The sequence below is a fragment of the Haliaeetus albicilla genome, chromosome 1 (genome assembly GCF_947461875.1).
Source record: "Haliaeetus albicilla chromosome 1, bHalAlb1.1, whole genome shotgun sequence".
In the NCBI taxonomy this organism is placed as follows: Eukaryota; Metazoa; Chordata; class Aves; order Accipitriformes; family Accipitridae; genus Haliaeetus; species Haliaeetus albicilla.
The window spans coordinates 53567975-53592352 of NC_091483.1; the positions used below are offsets into that span (position 1 = coordinate 53567975).

Below are 24378 nucleotides of genomic sequence, written 5' to 3' on the forward strand. Positions count from 1 at the left end.
GACAGAATTTGAATAGGGAGTAACAATAGGGAGTTGTTTGTTTGGGAAGTGTTGGGCTGTTTGGGTCCTTTTCTGTTGGTGGGATCTGCAATTTACTATTATTGCAATTTCGCATACATCCACATTTGCTTTTCCACTGGAAAGAAAGAAGTACCTTAGGCCATGTATCTCATTCTATGAAATTTTATTCATCCTGCCCTCATCCCACTGATGGGACCACTCAAGCTGTAACGTATTACTCAACTGACATATCTCCGTATGGACCATTTGCATGTCAGGTCACTGTGAATGAAGGAAGAAGAAACAATGCTGTTTAATACTATTTTGCTATGCTAAAGCATAACACATGGATAATGCTGAAAAGGAATCTCAGTTCACAGCCTATTGCCATCAACTATTCTGTATGAAAGAGATATAACTGAGAAAGTTCTACAGCTCAAGTTAGGTATTTAGGAGTGTCTGGATACCCCTATAGATTAATAGTTCCATAAACTTCTCTAAGCAGGTGCCTCACATATGGCTAAACAGAATGAAGCTTTAACACTTCCTTTCTCATTTGAATTTTAAACTATGGCACCACTATTCACTAATGTCCCATTTTTTCTCATTAACATGCAGTATTTCAGAAAACAGTTGGCCACAGGGGCAAGGCTGGATTTTCTAATAATGTAAGGATAGTTTATAACCAGTTACATTAAAAAACAGGTTAATAGGGAACAATGTGCAACTGAAACTGGAAGTATATCTTCTTTCATGTTATTTAGTTACTTCTTACTATTTTGTATTTACAGCTGTGATTAGAAATGTTTTCTGCTTTCCTGTTTTGGTTTATTTGTTATTTTTGGAGCACACAGTGATCGTGAGACAGCAGTTCAGAAACAGCCACATAAGCTTACACTTTGAAGTGCACAGAACTCCACTTAAGCTATGGGGCTATTTGCAAAGCAGGGCCATAATCACACCATGAAGTTTGCTAAATATTGTGTTTATTTGGGATCATGTTTAATCTGAAACTCATAAATGTATAATAGAAGGCCACTCTACTCAGTTTACATAAACCCATCAGCATGTATTTATCAGACAATAAAAGGCAATTAAGGTAGATATTTTGACAAGATCTTCTCAGTGTTTCACCAGAAGAAGTCTTCAATGTTTAGACATTGAAAAGTCCACAAAAGCAACAACAGTGGTGGTCTGCATTGGACTGCTGCTAGGGAAGGTGTATTTTGTGCACATTCTTTCCAACTACTTAAACACGCTTGTTTAAAAATACAGGTCTGGGCCATGGCATAAGGGTATAAAGCCTGCACAGCTTACAAAAGCAGTGTGCACAGAAGCAATGACTGTCACCGTGAGAGGGGAAGATTATTCTTGGGGCTTCCCCACACTTCTGCTACCATGGGGAAGCAGAGAGGGCAGCGACAGCAGGCAGTGCATTCTTCCCATCCATGGAGGAAGCTCAGGAAAATTTCTCTATCTGTTACACGGTCTACTATCTCTTCTCTAGACTGCATCCATTTAGCTCCTAGGCTGTTCAGAGGTTAACTACAGAGTGTTGACATGTGTCACAGGGCACTTTTCTGAGAGCAAAATATGGTGGGACATATAGTAACATAGGGTTGAGTTGTGCACTCCCGTCGTCAGCACCTCTGCAGCAAACACCACCCAAACTTTTGTTCCTATCTTACGTGCAGCTCCTGCTGAGATCAGGATGCAGAGCAGCTCCGGTCTGTTTGACCAGTGCAACAATACTCCCACTGGCACAAAATATTCACAAGCCCTTACCCACCCCAGCAAGGAAGAGTGAAAGGAGAAACACGGAGAAGAGCAGCCAACCATAGGAACCAGAGGTCAGATGATGGAGAAGGACATAGTTGGGACAGGGATGAGGAGGAAACTGTACAAAGCATGATGGAGCAGTCTTTAGAAGGTAGCAGAGAAAAACAGCAGCAAGGAATAACTTGTAAGAGAGTTTGGAAAGGGGTAAAAGAAATGGAGAGGCTGAAGAGGAGAGGGCATCATACACAGATCAGCAGACCAATCCAGTCTGTGGGCTGGGAAGACTCCCAACCTGTTCTACGCTTTTTTCCATCAATGACTAATCTTCATTTTTACTTTATTTTATCTATATCACGCAGTGACACTTGACACAAGAAAGAATCCTAATGTCCTCCCTCAGTACCATGTAAGTGGGAGGCCAAAACATGGGAAGAGAGAATAGTCTTCCTCATTATAACCCCTACCCTGCCTGCCTTCCAAGTCTGGAGGTCTGGGCTTCTATAACATGCCGATTTTCACTCCTAGTGCAAGAAATGAGAAAAATAATGTCCTTCTGAGATTTTTATTCTTGATTTGGAACAAAAAAGTAAAACTTGTCATGGAAGGATTTTTTCATTAAAGTGTCTCTTTGGAAATACCACAGTGTTACATACCCATCCCCCTTCCTTGCATGATGGGAAGGAGGAAATGATGATGACAGAGTGTGGCTGCCAATGTAAGGTCAAGTCCTTCCACCTGCAGCCTGCTCCCGGGGCTGCTCCCTAAAGAGGCTTGGGGAAAGCTGAGCACTGGAAAATGGTCCATAGGACAGACAAATTGCCCAGCTGTTTGCACCCTTACAAAAGGACAATCTATGCGCTAAATGAAACTTCTGAATATTTTTACTTTATCTGATTGAAGAACAGAGACTTTTTTTAAAAACCAAACCAAATCAAATCGAATAAAGATGTGACTCTGTCGTATCAAGCATTTTGTTGAGATTTGTCAAGCTTCTATTGAAACTTTTCTGTTTCAACAAAGTACATTTTATTTTCCTGTCTTTCCATAGGAATTTCTCTAAATCTTTACAGTCTGCTCTGATTGGTGGCTGCTTCTTGTCTAAAGATCTGATATGTATCAGATTTCTCAGATACTGCAGATGTTGCAGTACCAGATTTTCTTTTGGAAAGCAACACATGTCAAAGTCAAAATTCAAAGGGCTCCTTTCCCAGTCTGGTCTCCTAGATAGCATTTGGAGACATCTGCTGAGAGATGAAACAATGACACATGCTATGTGGCCAGCAGGCATTTTTAATTAGACCTAAAATTTTGATTCCGAATCATTCTTTTGTTCTGTGATACTTTTGGAGAGCTATGGCATTACCTTTCTGTTTCTGTAACAAGGGGAAAGATGGTTGCATGCATCAGATCGGGCAAGCTGCACAGACCACCCAGCGAAGATGGTCTGAATTTGCCATACCATTTGTCGCAGCCCATACGGAAGTCACAGCAAAGCTCAAACTGGCAGCACGTTTAAAAAATTATGTGTCTCTGACTGGCTATGCATATTTTGGATGTATACATCCTTCCAGACTCAAGGGGCCAGAATCACATAGATGAACCAGAGATAAACGTAAGAATTTGCACATTTGTAAACACTCAGAAGGGAAGTTGATGCATTTTGAGCAAGCTTGAAGAGAGTGAGGCTTGCGTAACTGTTTACTTCCTAGGAGCTGGATGTTGCCAGAACTAAAAATGAGATCATCATTCCCATCCATCCTAGTACCTGATACATTCTGTCTGCTCTTTGCCTTAAAGAGGAAAAATGATCTTTAATGTTATGTTTGCAGACCGAAGTATGGACAGAACCACTAAAGGACAGAAAGCAGATATGTTTGGCAAGCTTAGATCCTTCAGCTTGAACTGCTGAGGAGTGGTAAGGTTACAAGAAATTAGCCTCTGCCTTCTGCCCTCAGCTGGTTTAAGAACAATGTGTTTAAGAACGATGAGCAGCACTTCACAAGTAAGTAGATCCATCCTTGAGAGGACGGTTGGAGAGGCACGGCTTTGCTTATATTAACAAGACATTTCTAAAAATACTTCTGAAGAGAAAAGTGGGAGAAGTCAGTGGCTGCGGCCCAGAGGCAGGCTAGGCCTGGGTAACAGGAAAGACGCTGTCCTGGGAGCAGGGGTGGTGGGGCCAGTCTTGGCTGGTGGCAGCGCTGGGAGGGCAGGGCTCAGCCCAGCTCCAAGCCGGCTGGGCGGGCGGGCAGGTAGGGATCTGGCCCCTATAAATATTTGCCTCTGGAATTCCACAAAGACTCTTCCCTGGGCGTGCGTGCTGCCCTGCACGTGTGCACAGCCGCCTCTCTCCTGAGGGTGTACTGTCACCTTTCTCCCCAAACACTGGCTGCTGCATTCCCCTCTTGTCAGCAACAGACCCCTCTCCTTCAGATTCCCGTCATATTATTTTTAGTCCAGCACACATCTTTGTTGACCCATCCGGTTTACCTTTTGAGCGTAAGAATTTCTTTAAGTTTTTTTCATCTCAGCCATCGAACAGAAAATACTGAATAAGTAAAATAATTCTGGAAGATAGCTGGAGTATTGACTGCACTATGACTGTGATAACCATGAGTATTGTTCAAATACAAAACCTGTGCCTACTCACGGTCTTCCTTAAGTTTCCAGACACAGTGAAGCCAAGAGATAGAGCTGCATCATGAAATTTACCAAGATGCTGGTTGGGGGGTTAGGACATAGCTTATTTTTGCATGCATTTTGCTGTAGTACCTGTATACAGTTAATTGAATCGTAGATGTAACGTATGGAAGGGTGCGTAGGCCATTTCCCAGGTAAAGGAAGACATTTGTTTTAGATTTTCCAGTACATTTTCAAATAGAGCAGCAAAACATTTTGCCATTTTCTTTGAAAACATTTTCTTTGCCAGTCCATAAATCTCACCATTAAAACTTTTTTCCTTTAATGTCATTCCCAGTGCCCCAGTTTAACTGTTTGGTTTAACACCTTTCCCCATAAATTAATCTAATACATTCATGTTGACCGACATCAGAGATTCACCAGCTGAGGTCTGTACATGTGTACTTGGCACCGGTGGCATCCTCTCACAGTTCAGACTGTGAGCATGAGTTTACCAGAAAAATAGAGAAAGCTTTTCCATACAAATAATCTGGAGGTAACTGCAGGCATGTGGTTTGGGTAGATAAGGTGTCTGCTTGCAAACAGCTACACCTGCAAAGGGAGAGGGAATATGTCTGAGCTGAAAGGGAAAATATCTCTACGTAAGCAGGTAGCATTTGGGCAGTAACATTTCTCCAAACACAGAGCCGTGCCTGGGAACACGGGAGGAGCTTGCCTGACATGCGGTGTGGGGCTCTCAACATGAGTATCAGATAATGGCACAGCAGCCGTGGCAGCTCGGCAGCTTTGCCCTGAACGCACGGGTGTTTCCCAGCACAGAACTAAGGCGGCTGCCACCATGGCCCTGCTGCCACCAGCTGCCAGTATCCCAGCACACTGGGTTTTGTCATGCCTTTTCAGCATCTTTTGGGTATTGAGAGGTCCAGACCAAAACTGAGTGCATTGTTCCACAAGGGGTGTTATTTAAATAACGCAAGAATAGAGACTGAAGCACAGCTGTGCTCTGACGCCTCCTTTAAACATGATTTAAAAATAATTTTATACTTTCATGTTGCATGGCAAACTCTCATCTCATTTTACGACCGTAGTGAATGTCATGCATCTCAAATTTCCTTCTTTGATTGTATATATTTGCTTTTAACTGTCCTCCCCATCAGATATCTCAGTCTACGCTTTTCCTATCCATATTTCTAGCCTACCTATGCCTAATTGTTTTCCTGTCCATGGTCCATTAAGAATTTTCTGACGTTTAATTAAATTCTTTACACAGTCTTACTTAGATTATCCATTTATGTGTTGTAACATCAGACAAGCAGACTCCCTTAGCCATCTTCCTCTGCTTTGTAACGGTTTATCTTTACTCCTTCTTTGCCCTTTGTTGGGTCATTCTGACATTTTCCAGCCCATTTCATTGAACGGGTTGCACTGACTCTTTTAAATATTTTGAGCTGTAACAAGCCTACATGTGTAACAGAACTCACAATAACTCTCAAAGAATTAAACTCTGATTAGCAATACATATATTGCCCTTTTTATTTCTAAATTTTAAAAAGTTGGTTTAGCTGCTAAAATGAATAATGGTGGGTGTGTTTTTATCAACATTTTAGCCTGGGCAAGGCATATGTTTTTGAAAAGGATCTCCCAACACCGCCCTTTAGTTCATATCTCCAAGCAGTCTTGGAGCATGTGAACTAGATGGCTTTCAGATGAAACTAGGCCAGAAGATGCACCCTGGTAGTGCGCCAGTGACCTCCAGCCCCTGGTGAGGATTTGTTCAGTTCGTGAGACCCAGGTAGACCTAGTTCAAAGTAAAACCACCTCGAGATGTGTCAGAACCCTGGTACCATTTATTTTGCTGTATAAATCCACTCTTTCTGGGCCACGTTGTTGGTAACATAGACATAGCCACTGATAAGTAAAAATCTGCTAAGACTGCCTTCTTTGTTGCCTTCTGTTCTCCTCTGACAGTGGTACTCAGCTGAAATACGGAGGTATACACATTCAGCTCCAGATTTAGATACTGCTTACTGCATCCTCATTTAAAAATGAACTAGTGCTCTTCTGAGCTGATCACTAATAGAAACAACGGCAGATGTCACCTGAACAGGGCGCACATGTTTCAAAGTAGGTAGATAGATTACACTCTGGTCATCATGTCAGCATTTGCCTATGTAAGCATTGCCACTTGCTCTACAAGGAAGTTTTGCCAGAATAGTAATAATAATAATAAAAAAAAAAAGAAAGCACTTCAAGAGTGTGTAATTATATTGAATTTCTCTAGAGAGCTGGCTGCTTCTTTCTCCATCCGGCCTCAAAAAGTAGGAGGAATGTAACGAGGAAAGCAACTGCAAACTATAGAGATCCCTTGCTGCTGCTTGTTTGTTCAAACATGTACACAGGACATTAGTGTTTGCAGATGCTCTGTAAAAATAAAAGACAAAGGCCTAGATGGGAAGACATTATGATCTGCATTAAATAGATGGTGAGCCAATTCTTCCCTCAGTTACACTACTGCAAATCCAGTAAATTTCTTTTAATTGTTGGAATGAGATCATGATTTGTCTTAAAGGAAATGAGGACTAGTGAAAATGAAGGGAACCGAGAAGGCACTAGGAAAAAAGTTACAACAAATAAGAAAGTGCAAAATAAGTTATCTAGTATAGAATGAAAAGAAAAACTGTTTTGTTTTTAGAAAGGAATTCAGAAGGAGTGCAAATCCACAGGCTGAAACTTGCAATTCTGTAATTTGATATGTGTGCCAACTTTGTGAGAAGTTAATCAATCGATTTTAATGATAACATAATACCTCTCAAGAACATAATGGTATCTGACTTTAACAGCTGTAGTTGCTGTAAAAATTAAGGACTCCACCTTGAATTAACATGAAGACAACTTTTTTCAACAGTTCTTGCTGTCCCTGATAACAAAGGGGATTAAGATTTTAGGCTGGGATCTCTCACCTCCTTATACATTACCATACATAATATTAGGAAGAGAAAGAGAGTCTCAGCTACCCTTTATTTCTCCCTCTCTCCCTCAGGGAAGCCACAGGACACAGTAATCAATTAAAAAGGTCAAAATAAGCAAGGTCAAATGGCTTCATTTGTTGTGACTATTAATCTCAGTTACATTGCATAAACTTTTTACTTATGGGAGCTTATCTTTCTACTCAGCAAAGATGTGGAGGCCTAGTTCCCTCTCCTATTTTTGAATTTCCCCTTTTCCTCTCATTTTTGTATTTCCATCCCTTCATTACTGCACTGGCATGAAGGACTACCTACAGGGAACTCAGAATCAGGCCCTATTCTGTGCCACAGATAGGGTGATATGCAAGAAAAATATGGTAACGAAATAAAATATGCGAACTGCAGATACTTAAAATTACTTTATCTCTTTTCTATTTCTTACCTTTTTCATGTCAAAACATGAAAGATTACCTGAAATATCAGTTAAGCAGGGAAATATTATCCTAATAAATGAGCATGCAAGTATGTGCCTGGTAAGTTATTTGATTAAACAGGAAGCTAGAATCCTATAGATATCCACAAATAAAGCCCCAAATCTAAATGACTGTATCGTTAGCTCATTTGTAAACTGTTCCAGATGTAAGATTTTGGCAGCTTTCCAGTAGGCTGGCTGCAGTCTGAGCTTTCTGCATCCGCAGTGAGAACTGCAATGCCTGACTCTTCAAGGAAAAGCTCCACAAGGCTGATGACAAATTATATAAAGTAACAACCTGCCTGCCTGGCGAAGAGAAATTCAGACAGATCCCCGGGCAAAGAATGTCCTTTTTCCTGGGGCCAAGCTACGGCATTTGACTCTGGATGTGTGATCGATCTGCATTATGCATCACCCAGTGAAAGCCCCTCTGAGAAGATCATTTAGCGATCATATCAGGGACTCCACTGCCAGAGCCTTGGATGTTATCTGGAAAAACACGAGAGACAGACGACTGGCAGGTGAGAACAACATTACATAAGCATATTTTAAGATTCATAAGGGACCATAATCAATAATGATAATTAGTGGTATCATTTGCATAATGTCGCCTCTAAGTATTTCTCCAGCCTTTTGTTTCTGTGTCATGTTACTTCAGTGCTATGCCTATGGTGGGACTGTATGTGCTCCTCTAACTAGATGAGATAAACATCAGTTAAAATAAAAGGAGCAGTGAATTTTGGTCTGATGTTGTGGTGCAAACTCCTCAGACTGAAGTGTGCTGAAGCATTTTATTTTGCTGTTAGGTCAGACCCTGTTCTTTACTGCTGTGATGTGCTTCAGTGACTTGCGTTACGGAGTGTTTTGCAGCCAAGGAGTGTGTCAGTTGGAATATCTGGGCTGTGCACTGAGCGATTACTGGTATTTCCTCTGGCAAGGATTTCAGTGCTGTGAGCTCCAAGTGAGTGTCAGGTATGCCAGAGCTAGGCTTCTGAGATATAAATTAGCAGCCAACTATATGGTTACAGTTCACATTTTTATTTTGACTTGCAAATACTCGAAAACTTGAGGCAAACAATAATAGAGGGCTGGAGGAGAAGATAATATCACTCGCTTTATTTTCTTCTTCTGTTATTGTCCATCTGTTAGATTGAATGCTTCTCATTCTCCCTCCTAGGGTTGTTACTTTTATTATTGCAGCATTTAGAGGTTTCAGAAAAGGCAGCAGAAATGCACATTGGGTGTGACGTGCCAGAGGGATCACTTTGGTTTGTTTGTATACTTACAGTGGGGATGGTTTGGGGGGGGAGGGGGGAGGAGAAATGTGAATAATGATAAGATCGAGGATGAGATGACCAAGAGGTAGACCCTATGGCTCACTAATGTAAACTGAACTTTTACATCATTCTCCTGCAGTTATGTTTTAGAGAAATAAGAGCATCTAAGTGCATAACAGACATTTGTGATGGCGTGCCAATTCCAAAACTGATTACATCAGGTAATCAGGCAGTGAGTGACCACGGCCTATAAAGAAAGACAGGGGCAAAAACCTGCTTTGAATTAGAGCAACTCATAAAAACCTTGTTCTGTCCACTGTGTTAGTGGCTGGATAAATTCTGTGCCTGTTCCATAGATGGCAAAGGACAGTGAGTTTCCTGGGCAGAGGACCTCAGCTTTACCACTGGTTTACAGTAAAGCCTCATGGTCACAGGTGATGGGGACATTACATTTACTTTAGCACTCGGTAGTTAGTCACAAACATGGCAGTGTTGTGAAAGTGCTGGACACTAAGCTCTCTTCCATGGCAAACTGAACTGGGCAGATAGTCCATTTCATCTCTCAAAGGTATGTTAGAAAACTGAGCTTCTTTGGTAGCTTAAAGACTGCAGGACATGGAGCAGCAGTCACAACACAGGTCCTGATGTCTGGGACATTGCTGAAACTCCACTGGAAGGAGCACCAAAGGGAAAGAAATTCTGAGTAAAAAGGCATGGACGTTACACAAATCTATAAAAGGGAAGCTGGTGGGGCCAAGTCAGCCTTTGTTTAATCTGCATGTTGCCTGGTCAGCTGGACGCTTGTTTACCCTGGCATTCTTTTCCATTCCACCTGCTAGAGATGTTTATGTGAGTGCTTTGAAGTAAGCTGTTTAATTTATAGTTAAGTTCAGAATGGCATTTGCATCAACAGACTCCCAAGTACCTCTGGCCTGTGTCCACATAAGACAACTACTACCAACTGCTTTCTATAAAATTGTTTTCCTCTCATCAGTTCACATCGGAAAGCATATAATGACATGTAATTTGTACCTTGTGTATGTGACCTACATATGAAAATATGCAGGTTTTATCAGGATACAAAAAGGCCTTGATAAATGTATATATTTAACCTTGCATATGATTGTCAAATACTTGGGGGATAGACAACTGCTAATTATATTTCTTGAGACTCTATCACATTCCTAGAAACGAGGAGTGAACGTGAACCCTTTAGTCTCGTTAGCTGCTCTGATAAGGGTCGGCATGTTTTTATTCCACTTGGCAGGTGGTTATGAGCCGTTACAGTTTTTATCAATACAGGGCTTAGACATTAGAGGACCCTTAAAAGTAGTGACAGTTCCATTTTCCAGGCTGTGCTGGTGATGTAGGCTTGTCAGTCTGCTAGTTTATTTGGGCTGCTGTCAGTCAGAAAGTCAGAAAATCATCAGGCTAAACCCACAATAAGCAGTGCAGTATGTAACTGGAGTAGACATCAGGGTGTATTCCTGAAAACACTTCATGAATAACAGACATTCAGGAAGAGAAACAAAACAGCAACAAGTTGTGTTGCTGTTCTGTTTGTTCTCCGGAATATCAGCAGTTTAAACTGCTGACTACCTAAAAATGGTAAAGAAGGGTCATGACACTGAAATAAGAAATCCACTTAGATCAGCAATTTGTGTTATCAGGACACACCTTTAAAACAGCACACGAGATTTGCAAAAGAAAGAAGAAAATGTGAAATATGCATTCTTCATGGCATATTCAAGAAAAAGTAATCCAAAAAATATTTTGCCTTTAAAAAAACCTGCTAGTCTGCACACAGAAATAGCAAATCATGCAGTACAAGCTGATATAATCATTGAACAGGCAGTACTATCTACCTCCTAGGTAGGGAAAATATTGTGGAAAATGTCTTTTCCATTAGATCATGTAGTCTTAATGACACAAAAGAAAGGTAGCATTAGTCTTAGACAAGAAGTATCAAAAGAATTTAATATGCTATTAAAATTGCATGAAACTAAAAGACTGTAGCTAAAGATGCTTTGATTTTGAGAGGGTGCAATAAAGGGATGCAAATGAATATGGACTGTCCTCTCAGATCACCTCTGTGTGCCATCCTACCCTGGCCCCGACAGAGTACCGCAGAACAGCATCCTCACATTGCTTTTGAACCCTAACACCAGGGACGAGTTACTTCTTGTGCTGTCTCATCACATGGCAGAGCCGCCTGTGGTTCAGCCAGCTGGGGCCAAGCACACTTGTATAAATATAGTATATTATTATACCATGTTATGGTATATTATTACTATTGTATAAATATGGTATATATTTATAAAATACCTGTCCTAAGGAGCAGTGAATTGCAGCTTGGCATAGTCACGTGATGGTCAGACTAGTTTTGATGGCAGCACAGCTCATGGTTTTCCACTCGGTGTCTTTTCTCCTCTTTCTTAGTTTATGCAGACAAAGAAAATCTAGACACATGTTTATAGTCATGGTGATCTTGAAATGTGGAAAATGAATCACTAAATAAATCACTAAACACAATGGAAGCATTTTCAATTGCTGGGACATCAAAAATGCCCAGTGGAGATGGGATACATTTTAGGGCAATGGAATGAACAGCAAAGAATAAGGGGACAGAATGAGACCCAAGTTGCCAGATTCCCTAAATTGGCAATGTGAAATTTGTAACTTTTCCTGTTACTACATTCACGAGAAATAGAAGCATTTCCTTGGGAATTCCCGGTTTATTCCCCTTACTGATGTCAGGCCACATCCTCAGCTGGGAAGGGAAGCATATTCTGGCTTCTTCAGTGGACAGACCTCTCAATAGAGACCAGGATTTTATGCACAAGAAGGGTAGCAGCGCAGAGTGAGCTTCCCCAGAGCATGCAAGCATCATTCTCAGCTCTGAAATGTACACATCCTCAAAATATTGTAGGCAGATTTCTCCTAGTGCCTCCACTGCTGGCTGAATTATCTGCATGATAGACTGTAGATGACACAACGTAGCATTTGTCTGCATTGTACTAAGACCCATTATGTGCGCCATACGACATGACTAAAACATACTGGCTTTTTAGTTTTCACCAGCATTTTTAGAAAACATGGTCAGACAGTGAGTACAACTGACTATTCATATGCCTCTCTTTTAAAATATTTTTCTTTTATGATGAAAAAGCTGAATTGTCTACTGAAATATCTGGCATTATAGACCAAAAAAAGAATGTGTAGGTAGTCTGGGTTTGGTGAATTACTGCTGGTTTTGCCGCAGTGGCTTAGTCATTGAAAGTCTGGGGGAAAACATTACTTATTTGGTATTTTAAAAATAAACCTTCAACTTTTCTATTTGAAATTATATTATTTATTTACCTACTTATCATTTATCATTTTTAATTATGTAATATTTTTGTTAATTAAAGTTGACTAAAACTTCACAATATTTCATTTACCCCAGAATTAAATTCATTTTGTACCTTTTGGCCTGCTAAAAACAAAGTGGGCTTTTGCCACCCTTGGTTTTTTTGGTTTTGTTTTCTGTTAACTGTCAAAGAAATGAAAAATGACCCATTTGCAAAGATCTGTTACAGACCACTTCTCATTATGCCTACTTTGCTAGTGTTTGAATCATCTAGAAAGATTATATATGTCCTTGTAAGTTATTGCTAAAGATGTAGCCACAGAAAGAACCCTGGAACTGCAGAAAGAATAATTCCAATCAAACAATTCTTTTCCATTTAGATTCCTCTCAGAAGACTATCAGTCAGCTTTTATCTACTTTTCTTGTTTTTAATAAAGGCTGGGTCAATTTTGATTCTACTTATGAAGAGTTTCTTTGCAGACCTCTTTGAGTAGACCTTTTATTTTTTTAATTTATGATGATTAGCTAGAATTATATCATTATTTAAGTTTTTCTTACTACTGGCCATATTGATCTTTGCATGACTTGCCTAGGATCACTGGGAGCATCTGCGACACACTATCTGCTTTTGCGCATGGCTAATGTATTCTCCATTACCAGCATCCCTATATTTCCATTGGGTTTATAATTACTGTTTTCTCTTATACTATCGCCTTAACTCTGATGGCTTAAAACATGCCTTTTTTTGAACTGCAAAATCTGTGAGTATAGGACTTACTCATTCTTAACAATTCCCAGCTATTGCTTATACTTCCAGGCATATATATAGCTATCTATAGGAAGAAAAGGAAGTAAAGCAAGGAATTTTCATCCCTGGGAAATTTTTAAAGCCCCAGGTTAAAGTGTTTTGCATTACATTTTACCTGTCCCTAAAATTTATACTCGTGCAGATGAGATATTACCGCTTTAAGTGTTTGCTTTGTGCTGAGCTTGGAGAAAGATTTACAGTGTGTGTAGGTGAAATAAGGTTTTAGAAAATGGATATGTTGCAGAACCTGAGATCACCTGATATATAGCTTCAGATATATCACTGTTTGGCCATATCAGCATTTTTAGGAAATTACTGACCCCCGATCTGGAGACAACCTCCTATAGGTTTGGTGCTTTACTCAGGCTATTATAAAAATATTAAAAATAGCCACTTGCCATGAGGTAGAGAATGATCAGGTATTGATTTGATACATACTTGTAAATAGACTGTAATTTATGGAAAAGAAACAGGAAAACAGTAAACAACAATTGCCTGGCAACAAAAGAAGCTATTTGTATAATAAAGCAGGTATAGCACAGCCAGTGCAAACATTAATAATTTATTTTGGTTGAATAGTTAAGTATCTTTATTATGTTAAAGTTTTCTCCCTTTGAGAGTGCTCAAGAGCTTTTTGTTATCCTTGTAATTACTAAACAAGCCTGTGGTGTAAGCAATTTTTGGAGAAAATACCAGTTTCATTCATGTGATTTATAATTTTTTGCATCTTTCAGACATCAAATACAATAAGAAATAATACATTTCATACACATCATATGCTTGTCTATTTTTTGAAAATATTGCCACCCTAAATTTTGAATGAGATATATAGAATATTGTATGCCTTTTTTAGCACTGGTGTTTTTATCATGGAATGACTGGAATTCATTTAAGGCAAAATCCTTCAATCAAAATCCTCATTCAAAATGGCATTTGGAATTAAATGCATCGCTAGGTTCTTATTCCATGTTCTTTTTTTAATTTCTCACTTTCCATATGACAATGTAGAGAAGTGCCAGAAAGATCGTAGCTGCCTGTAGCATGATTCTGGTGTTGTTTATTTTCAGCTGCTGGAATGTCTTGTTTCCAACACCCTCGTGCTTCTGATTTGAAGTCTGATACCAATAGAGGTTGGAGCACTCACAGGGAAAAGAAAGTGTGCATACCCTGTCACCCTGAGCATTTGTAATGGATATTCTCATACGGTAGAGCTAAATTACACTGTTGGGGACTGGACAATTGGGAAGCTTTATTTATGACTTTCACATTTTCCTTCATTAGTGGAATTTAAAACATTTATTTCATGGAGCTCCACCATCATTTCTGTAATCAGGCTACAACAATGGCACAATTTTGTCCAAGTTTACAATAAGAAGTACACAGTACACTCAGCATATTATAAAAGTGGTTGCTACAAAATCCTCATGCATTCAAGTTACAACAGCTGGAGGGGATTATGGAAATACACCCTTTTTTTCAGCATTCTGTTTTTCCACAGTCATCATAGCCAATTCTAGGACTGCAGCAATCAGCCAGCAACCCCATGTTCTGTCCTGTGCCTGGGATTTTGGGGATGTGCATAAGAGAGATTCAGTCCCAGGACACTTCAGAAATTAGGAATTTTTAGAAATAACTTTGCTGCTTTCTTGGGGACTCCAAAATAATTCTTTAGAAGCATGGGCCAAGGAGGGAGGGAGCACACCCAGAGCAGCCTGCAAAACATGTCTGAGAAGAACTGAGCAGTTGTGTCACTCCACAAATGGAGAATGAGGACCCAAACATGAAAAACATCACCATTCCGAAAAACATCACCATTCCAACAGGCAGTTTGGACATGAGAGGAAGGAAAAGAACAATACACCTGGCAACCACCTGTTAGGAAACCAGCCTCATCATTTATACTTTTCAGCATGCAAGGCTTGTATGTGGTACACGTTGTCAGGCGGGGATTAAAAATGAGTGAGAAAGATGAAAATTATGGTCTGCTCTCGCCGGGCCCAGCTTCATAATTCATCCTTGTGGATATTGTTAAACTCCAGTCTTAAACGCTGGATACCACAAGATAAGCAGCATTGTGTCTCTGCTAGAAGTCTCCCCTTCTGACAGACAACCAGGAGGCCTCATCTTCTCCTTCTCTTTGAACATTTGTATGTACTTCCCAAAAGCGGGGGGTCCCGATTCCCAGACCTGGCTCCCCAGACTGCATATTCTTTCGGCACCAAGCAGACATTTCGCACATCTGAAAGACCATTATATATTTGAAACATTCCTAAAAACTGCTGAAGGTGCTGAACTGTTTTGCGTCTGATTGTTTAGAAGGAGCCTTGCTCACAAAATATTTCAACTGCTACAGTTCTGCTAACATCTGGACATCTTCCTTACGTCAGAGGTGGATGATGAGATCCAGATGCTATGACTTACTGATGTTTTCATTAACTTCTTAGCAGTTTTGTCTTTGTTTTGTTTACCAACTGCAACTTCTTAACTCCAACTCACATGAGTCTTACTGGGGAGAGAGGGGAGAAGAGCTGGAAAAGAGGGGGGCAGCCAGAGAAATGAAATTAGTGTTTGGCCTAAATCCAAAACAACTGATTTCTCTTATTACAATGTGCTGTTCCAGGATATGCAGCCTGTGGGAAGGTCTGTCCCAGATGATAGGAAACATTTCGATGAGCTGCTATTTTCAGTAAAAATGAGCTATATGATTTGCTAATTATGTTATAATTTAAGAGTAAACATGCTAAGTTACGAAGACAACAGGAAATAAGGATGTAAGATAATATTAATGGCAGCCTCCTGAACTTTGCATTTACAATCATGCCTAAACCTAATTGCCATATAGAGAATATTTATTACTCTTAGGGAATGCCACTATTGCAGCAGACACAGGAGGGAGCCCAGTTATATTGTAGGCTACACGTTAGGAACTAGCTGAATACTTTTTTTAAGGAAGATGTTGGCAATAAACAGAGTATGAAAAAAAAATACAGATCCAAGCAGCTGTGTAGTATCTCTGTGGCAATAAATGTTTTATATGTTCGCTAATTTTATGTGATAGAATTCTGCTTACAAGAATTTCAACCATTTCCAAAGTCTAGTTCCTTCAGCTTTTTCCCACTGAAAGTAGAATTAGTGCTGGCAGAACAGCTTCCTTTGCAATGCACATCCCATTAAGAGGCTGAAATGGGTTTTCAAAAACTGACTAAACTTGCATTTTACATTTTACGTAGCTATGCAGTTAAATTTGGGGAGGGGCGTGAAAGAGAGAGAAACATCAGAGCACATTGATTGATTGATACTACTATTCACTTAACATTGCAGCATCCTTAGCACTATGTAAGAAACTGAGATCAAGAAAGTCCTGTTTTGAAGAGATTATAACCTGTAAAACAATCACTGTCAGTGCTCAGTGGGAGGAGATAAATTCAGAAGCCATAGGAATATATTTATTACATACCCCCAAAAAATGCAGCAGTCGGTCAGACCAGCACAGGCAGAGAATTTATCAGTCCACTGAGCTTCCTCCTGCAGCGCCATGTTTACCAGCTTGCAGGGGCGCAAGGCGGGCTGGGGGTCTGTGGAGGAATAGGTGAGAGAAAAAATGGGCCAAATTCTCCCAGCTCAGGAAGTACCTCACTGCACTAGACGTTGCTCATTGGTATCAGTATTTCCAGCACTAGAGGTTGCTCGTTGGTATCAGTATTTCCAGACTGTGAGAAGGTCAATTAGCAGTATAGTTTATTTTTGGAGTTATGGATGTGTTTGTTTGAGGGTGCTCAATGTGCACATATCCATGTTAACCTTATACAGAGGCAGCTAATAAAAATAATAGGAGAGGAATGTTTAGGCAGATTCTACTTCCAAGGGGTAAGTCAAACATACAAAAAAAGAATGAACAAAATAAGAAATGGATAGCAGTGAGCCAGTCAGTTACTTGGACAGCAGAAAAAAGTATGAGTGTAGTATAAGTGGGTAGTATGATCTGAGAAGGAATTTTCAATGTAATATATTGAAAAGTTGTGACCAGATGTGCATAGAGGTTGCAAGGTATGATTGTATGACTTCATCCTACTTCTTCACTCCCCGTCCCTCATATGATTTGACTTTAGTTGCATCTTTAATTTCTCATGTTCTCTTATGTGATAATAGAATAGAGCCCATCCATGACTGTAGCTTTTGGATTACACTTTAATATACATTAGAGTCGTTCGTGTTTTGCGGTTTCTGGCAAATAGGGGTAAGAGTTTTGCACATTTCTCTGAGGGAACTTGCCCCATAGCCAATTGCTGAAAAGGCATAGGGACAAAGGAAAATCTGCATTCTGCTTTTCTCTTGTGCTTTTGCTTTTTCAGGTCTCTGTTGTGTACCAATACAACTTCATTTGCAGAGACGAAAGACAGAACCGACACAAGGCTGTTCAGTTTTAGATTAATTGTCTCTTTCTCTCTGTTGATGCTCCAAAAGGCTTTTAGCCTCTATCAGTATTCTGCGAAGCTCACATTCAAATTTTGCAGCATCCTTTCAGAGTTTCTGCCATGTTACTCTCGCCACTTGGTGATGAAGCTCTATTTTGGCAGCTGTCCTCCGGTAGCAAAGTATCTGCCACCCGACCTGAAGTAACAACTGGCCTGCGCGGGTGAGCCACAGACAAGAAGGGTTTGGCACGTGCCTTTGCCTGTCACTGCCAGTCACGGCAGAAAATCTCAAGGCATTAAACTGGCTCTGATCTGTAAGACTGAGGAAAATGGAAATTTGTGTTGTCTGGTGTATACTTTATATAACATTAAAGGTACGAGATGTTCTTGTTTGCTTTTACTTGATGTATTAATCTGATATTCTTCAAGGCAGCTGAATTGTTGAAACAGATAAAAGAAAGTTTCACTTTGAAAGGCTAGGCGGTAAGCAGTTTTCTTCCAGCCATGATTTTTGTATAACATGTCTTCTTATCTGCACTTGAGCTTTGCAATGTCATTTGCACATCTTTGCAGTCAGTATTCAAGAGTTGGGGGGACAGAGACACAGCTGTGAAGTGTTCCCAGAAGGCTGGTGCAAAAGACGCCTGGCCTCAATATTTTGTTTTCTCTCCATATCTGTCACTTGTCAAACATCTATCTTTATTTTGCCCTCAGACAGGTACATAGCTTCCTGGTGTGTTGTGTTTGCCTTGATATACTAGCTCTCACCATGCCTACTTCTGTTCATCCTGAACACTTTACTTTAAAGGTGGCATATTAAAGCTTCAAGCATGGGAGATTCATCTGCCATGAGGTTTCTGCTGACCAGTAGTTCAGCAAATATTTCTGGGTTTTGTTGAACCCTACACAGAAATGAACTCCAGGGAGCACTGCCATACACAACCATGTACCAAAGTCATGAGAAAGCAGAAAGTTTTTCAATGCAAATGAAAACAACTTTCCTGAGCAGCCTGGTAAAGAGAGGTTTGCTTTACTCTCAATTAGGCTGTTATGTAGTAATCAGTAATTTGGGGGAGGAAAAAAAAAATAATTTTTTTTTGAGTGATCTTGCTGGAAGAAAGAGAGTTCAGATTAAAACAAAAGTTTGGTAGGTTTCAAAAGGCAAAGAAACCTTGGATAGCAATTTTGAGGACAGTTGCATGTCGAGCAGAACACTGTTTTTGTCTCCCACTGCTTTTAACTGATGATGAAGTGACAGAGATTCATGTAATGGATCTGAAGAAGAAAAACTCTAATCTTGCTCCTATCATGAGAAGGTGGTGCCTAAAAATCTCTCGTTGTGCAGAACCAGGAGAAACTGGATTGTGATCAGACATTTATGTTGATGAATTTGTTTGGTTTTCTGCCGTAAGTATTTGCTGAATGGACATATTCACAATTCCATCTCTTTAATACAAAAGTGCTGACCATAGTCTTCTGCACACCACATATTTTAGAAACCTAAGAACCTAATGAGACCTACACTGTTGATAAAATCCTGACACTCAATCTTGTAGTCAGAATTAGAGGTTTTTTCACAGTTGTATCAATGAAGAAAAGGAAGATAATGTTTCCATGTGATTTTTTCAGTCTAGTATATATTAGTACATACAGTGCATACATACATAGAAATATGTATGACTCGCTATGTTGATTGGCCTTTTGGATTTCTGTAATAAGGTGAAGTGAATGAGATAAGAAGCATTCTCAAGCAAAAATAACCCTGTAGTCAGAATTTTTAAGGTTCTCTGCTAATGATTCTTCCTTACCTCTAGATCTAATTTCGGGGTCAGTCCAGAGTCCCCTGAGAGCTCTTTGTTGGTGGATTGTGAGTTCAACTTTTTGCTTCTCAGATCATATGGAATAGCCACGGCTCCTTTTCTAAGGCCAGAAAGACTCTTATGATCAACAGCTCTAACCTTCAACATTATGAAGGCCACAAAATCTCATACAGTAACTTGCACATTACTTCAGAAAGCTATGTATTTTATCGTAATTTAAAGAGTTCAGATAGCTATTTTCTGAATTTTCATGCTCTAGTAATAGCTTCTATAATTTGATTTTGAATCTTTTGTTCACTGGAAGATAAAATTATCTGGTCTGTTAGGACCCTCAAGAAAGCACTCAGATACTTCAAGCAGGAGGGAAAATGGCTGCACAAATATTTATCACTGGCATCAGCACAAGTATTATAGAAACACAGACTCCTTGGCTTATTTCCCAGCCATGGCAGCTTTTAAGAGAACTTGAAGCCACTTTTCAATTTGCGTCTCTTCTTTGAAAGTTCTTGATAAAATCTGTTCCATTTCATATGGGCATATGTTGTCATCTGTAGGCTTTAAGGGTTTGGCCTGCAACCTGTCATAGTAAAATATTACATATGTTTGCTTTGTATCATTTCAAAAGAAACCTCCTTCTGTACCTGTTAGAAATGTAGAAGTGCAGTGAAGTATATGCACAGTTATGTTCCATGGTTTTTTAACCTTACTGAAGCTGACCAGTGTATATCTATTGTATAATCCTCCAGAGATTTTTTCTTCAACTGGACACATATGCAGAACAGTTGAAAGAATGGACACTCAGTGAAAATGAAAAAAAATGAGAGATTAGATTAGAAATGAAACATCCCAGTTTGTTGATTGAATAGTAGATATTGCTAACTTGAACTTAGCTTGGGAAGTTTTGTAAGTATCTTGTAATAGGCTATTGGAGGTGAAGCAATAAAGTTAGATGATCTCAAATGGAAATACTTTTTCATTGCAGAGAATTTAAACAGCTTATGTCTTACTAGGAGCAAGAAATTTTGCTGATGTGAAAGCAACAATAACTTCACTAAGAATGTAGTCCAACTGAAGAATATGAACAATTTGAAGATAGGTATTTTGATGAGATTTCAAAGATCGATAAAAAGATAGTCCACATTTCTCAATCTTTCCAACTACTATGAGAAGTAGAAATAATTCAGCAAGCCTACATAGAAAAGCTTGTAACTTGTACCCTTGCACTTAACTGCTATTGAAGCATTTATGGGCGACCATAAAACCCAATTGTTTCCCCAGTATCCCACTATCTGAAGTCCTATATTGTTCTGTCATCCCATCAGAATTATGTGTTTAAGAACAGAAATAACAACAATCTCCTCTCTTTAATTTTTTTCTCAGACTGCAAAAAGCAAAAATTATTGCCAAGAAACTTGTTTTACTTCTTTCACAAGTCCATATTCTTCTTCCATACTTTAATTAGTAGTATTTATAATACTTCTTTTGCTCATAAGACATCTTATATTGTAATGTCACTGGGGTTAGCGTCCTCAGACAGCCCATTTGAAAGTTGAAACCAGTAGTTTCTGATCCCTGAGCCCACCACTGCTTTTAATAAGATCTACTGAAGCTGTTAGGAATTAAAGGTCATTACAGCTTTGTGTATATTTGGGCTATTTGGCAAAATTAGCTTGCCATGGTGGCCTGATGGGTAATGATGAGCACATCTGGTTCCATTTCTTTGGAGCTACCACAGCAAGATGTAATTTCAAACATGAGGTTTCAGTATCCACCACCTGGGGAAATCTCCACAGGGATTTAACTCTTCTCTGCCCCCTTTATTTAAGATCATTCTCTCCAGCTCTTCCTTTGTCTTCAGTGCATCATACCATTTCATTCCCATTATTTCAGTTTTCTGCCAAGGCCCAGTTCACAATATTAGGGACAAAATTGTTCAACACAAGGATAGACAACAACCATGTGTTCATGCAATGCCTGGAACAGGTGTTGAGCACTCCCTAACTAATACATCTCTCCATAGAGTCACAGTGCTGTAGATGAAATTTTGCTTGAGGACACAGTTCATAGCAATGAGCAAAACTGACTTTTTATTCTGAATGGGAGAAATCTTTTATACTCTATAATGTGTTGCAAGAAAGAGATCAGAATTAGACCAGCAGGAACATTTATCTTAAAAAAATGAGTAGTTAAACTAATTAGCTAAATAAAAAATGTTAGAAACTATGATTTTCATGTATTTTATTGCTATAAGACTGTATTTTAAAGCCAGTACAGTTAAAATGTCAACTCCAGTACCACAACAGGCATAGCAAAAAAAACCCAACAGATTACTACAAGCATATTTTGATGAAATAGTTTCTTAGTGCTTAAAAATACATGTAATTACTTCTAGTATGAAAACAGTGTCAAATTTAAAATATTACTAAATCTACTGTTCTGTACATCTTATGCTTCTCTTATTTTGTTGTTATTTGCCCACCTGCCTGTTTTACCATTGACACTTACTAGAAAGCATGAGAAATAAAATAAAATAGTATTCAGAAATATAGGAGGAAAATATAAAAAACAGGAATAGTTTCATGGGACCAAAACTAATTTATACCAGTTCTCAAAAACCAGACTCCACTTTATACCCAGCAAGTGGGGGCTTTTTACCTTTTGTTTCAATTCTTTCTATGTTTCTAAATCACCATGAGAGCTGGGGAATGGGAACACCTTCTCCTGTACATTAAGCAACAGAACTAAAGTCTCCGCATGGATTTGTTCTCCGTCTCTTCTTCCTATTTGTGTGAATACTGGCATATAATTAAATTAAAGGCAAGATCAAGACAGGCACTTGGGTGCACTTGCTCTTGAAGCAGAAAGCGAGAAGGGTCATTATCAGTCTTACAGGAAATCCCATAAACTGGATTTGCAAATTTCGGGTTGTTAATTGCCATCATCCACCTCTTATCATACATAAAAAGCCATCTGACTCCACCTGGGGTGTGGCAAAAACATGGTGCTCTTAGCAGAAAGGTGCCCCAGCACAGCTTTTTGAAGAAAGCCAGAACAAAAGAAGACTGATAACTCTTAGAAAAAGAGGAAATGGAAATAAAAATAAAATTCCTATACTGAGACTGAATCTCATCTGCCTGACTGAGGCATACTCTCCCATTTGTTTAAAACTTTTCAACAAATTTCTTATAAAGCATTTGCAACCTTTCCGAAAAACTACAACCTCAGAGGAATTTGTTTCTGTCATCCTGAAAATACTCCTTCTAACCAATACAAATAAAGCAGTATACTGGAACTAACTTATAACCAGAAAAGATTCACACTTCCCCCCCCCCCCCCCCCCCGCCATTTCAATGTTAAATTTATTTACTAGATGAATCTGTTCTACCTAAAGCCGGAAACATTTTATAGAAGTACATATTTTATGGATACAGGATAATTAATGCTTGGAACTGGTGAATGGGGTAAGCAGGAAATAAGCTTAAAACAGCCTTGTCATTAGCAAGACACCAATTTCTATCATATTTGAATTTTCTTCAGCATTAAGGAATTATTACTGTAATTCACAGCTTAACTGAGATTGGGAACACCAAGTGTTCCAATATATCATATTGGATATTGCAGAGAAGTCCTAGTCCAAAATATTTTTTCCTTTTCTCACAGACTCAGTCTGGAGCATGCTATACACTATACTGTGGCTGAACTGGATTTCTCGTCAAAGAGAGCATCATTAATTTTAATGGAGTTGCACCAAATATTCATTAGCAAAGTGATAATAACACTAGAAAAGGCCCACAATACACAAGCAAGTTTTCCTTGTCTCTTGTTCAGAACTGACACAGAAAGTTCTTTCATGTTTGAAGCCCCATGTGTACTCCTGCTGCCGTTCCAGTACTCTACATGTGTACACAGAAATAACAATTCCAACTTTGAAATGCAGCTGTCCAAGGAAAGGCAAAGAAGAAAAATCTGCACATCCAGCAGTTTTGACCTTCAAAAGCTAACATAAGACTGCCCTTTCCAGAAAAGTGTTACTTGCAAACGCCATGCTGTTCACGTAGGACAGCAGTATCTCCCTTCTTAATGCTTTCCCTGCAACATGCATATGCAGTAACGTCATCCCATAAAAATTCCCCTGGCTCAATCAGCTCCCGGTGGAGGTGTGCAGGGTATGAGTACAGCCTCTGCTCCAGAGAGCTCACTGTCTCAGATGAGGGTAGAGAAAATTTTCTTAATGCTTATTTATAACTCCATCCTTTAGTTCCTGGCAGTTACACAAATTAACTCCGAAACATTTTTGATGTAATGTACGTATTCGAGTGCATGATAGTAGAAGGCTTCAAACGTTATTCTCACTCACACTTGAGCCCTTTTAACAGTGCCTTGGTAATACTCTGCTCCTTTGAAGTGCCTTTAAATTCAATGTGATGGTACAAATAGCAATGAAACTCTATGCAGCTTTGGAAACCATCCTTCTCTTTGCCCAAAGTGAGGATGAGCGCTGTACCATAGCAGTGGCATGGCTGGGGGCACGCTGCTAACCACAGCATTTGGGGCAGAGTTGCTTCTTTTAAGAAGAGGATATAACTGCTGAACCCCTGCAGCCAGTCACGGATACGCTCAGCTGGCAGCGAGTATGCTTCAGCTTTACCTTAATCTCCCTGTGGGGCCAGGCAAATGAAACTCTGATCTCTTGGCCTACAAGCAGGCAAGTGTGAAGGTGGAGTTTCTGGTTTTTCCCCACGACCTCAGCGTGAGCAGATGGTTTACCACTGAATTTCTCAGATGCAAGTGAGTACACCCACACTCCACTGGGTGTGAGAAATTAAAGGCGGGAAATAGTTTTGCATTAAAA

The 24378-nt window shown here is 39.5% G+C and overlaps 1 protein-coding gene across 4 annotated transcripts in view; it reads left to right on the forward strand.

Annotated features, from left to right (window-relative positions):
* DLC1 (DLC1 Rho GTPase activating protein) overlaps positions 1-24378 on the forward strand; it is a 234640-nt gene that overhangs the window by 124954 nt on the left and 85308 nt on the right. Inside the window, exon 1 of one of the 4 annotated variants that reach the window (XM_069789411.1) lies at positions 8108-8378. The exons of the other annotated variants lie outside the window; for them this stretch is intronic. Within the exon in view, the coding sequence (XP_069645512.1) occupies positions 8264-8378 (115 nt within the window). The 5' untranslated portion in view covers positions 8108-8263. Of the gene's footprint in view, positions 1-8107; positions 8379-24378 lie in introns of those variants that run through there. 4 annotated transcript variants of the gene reach the window in all.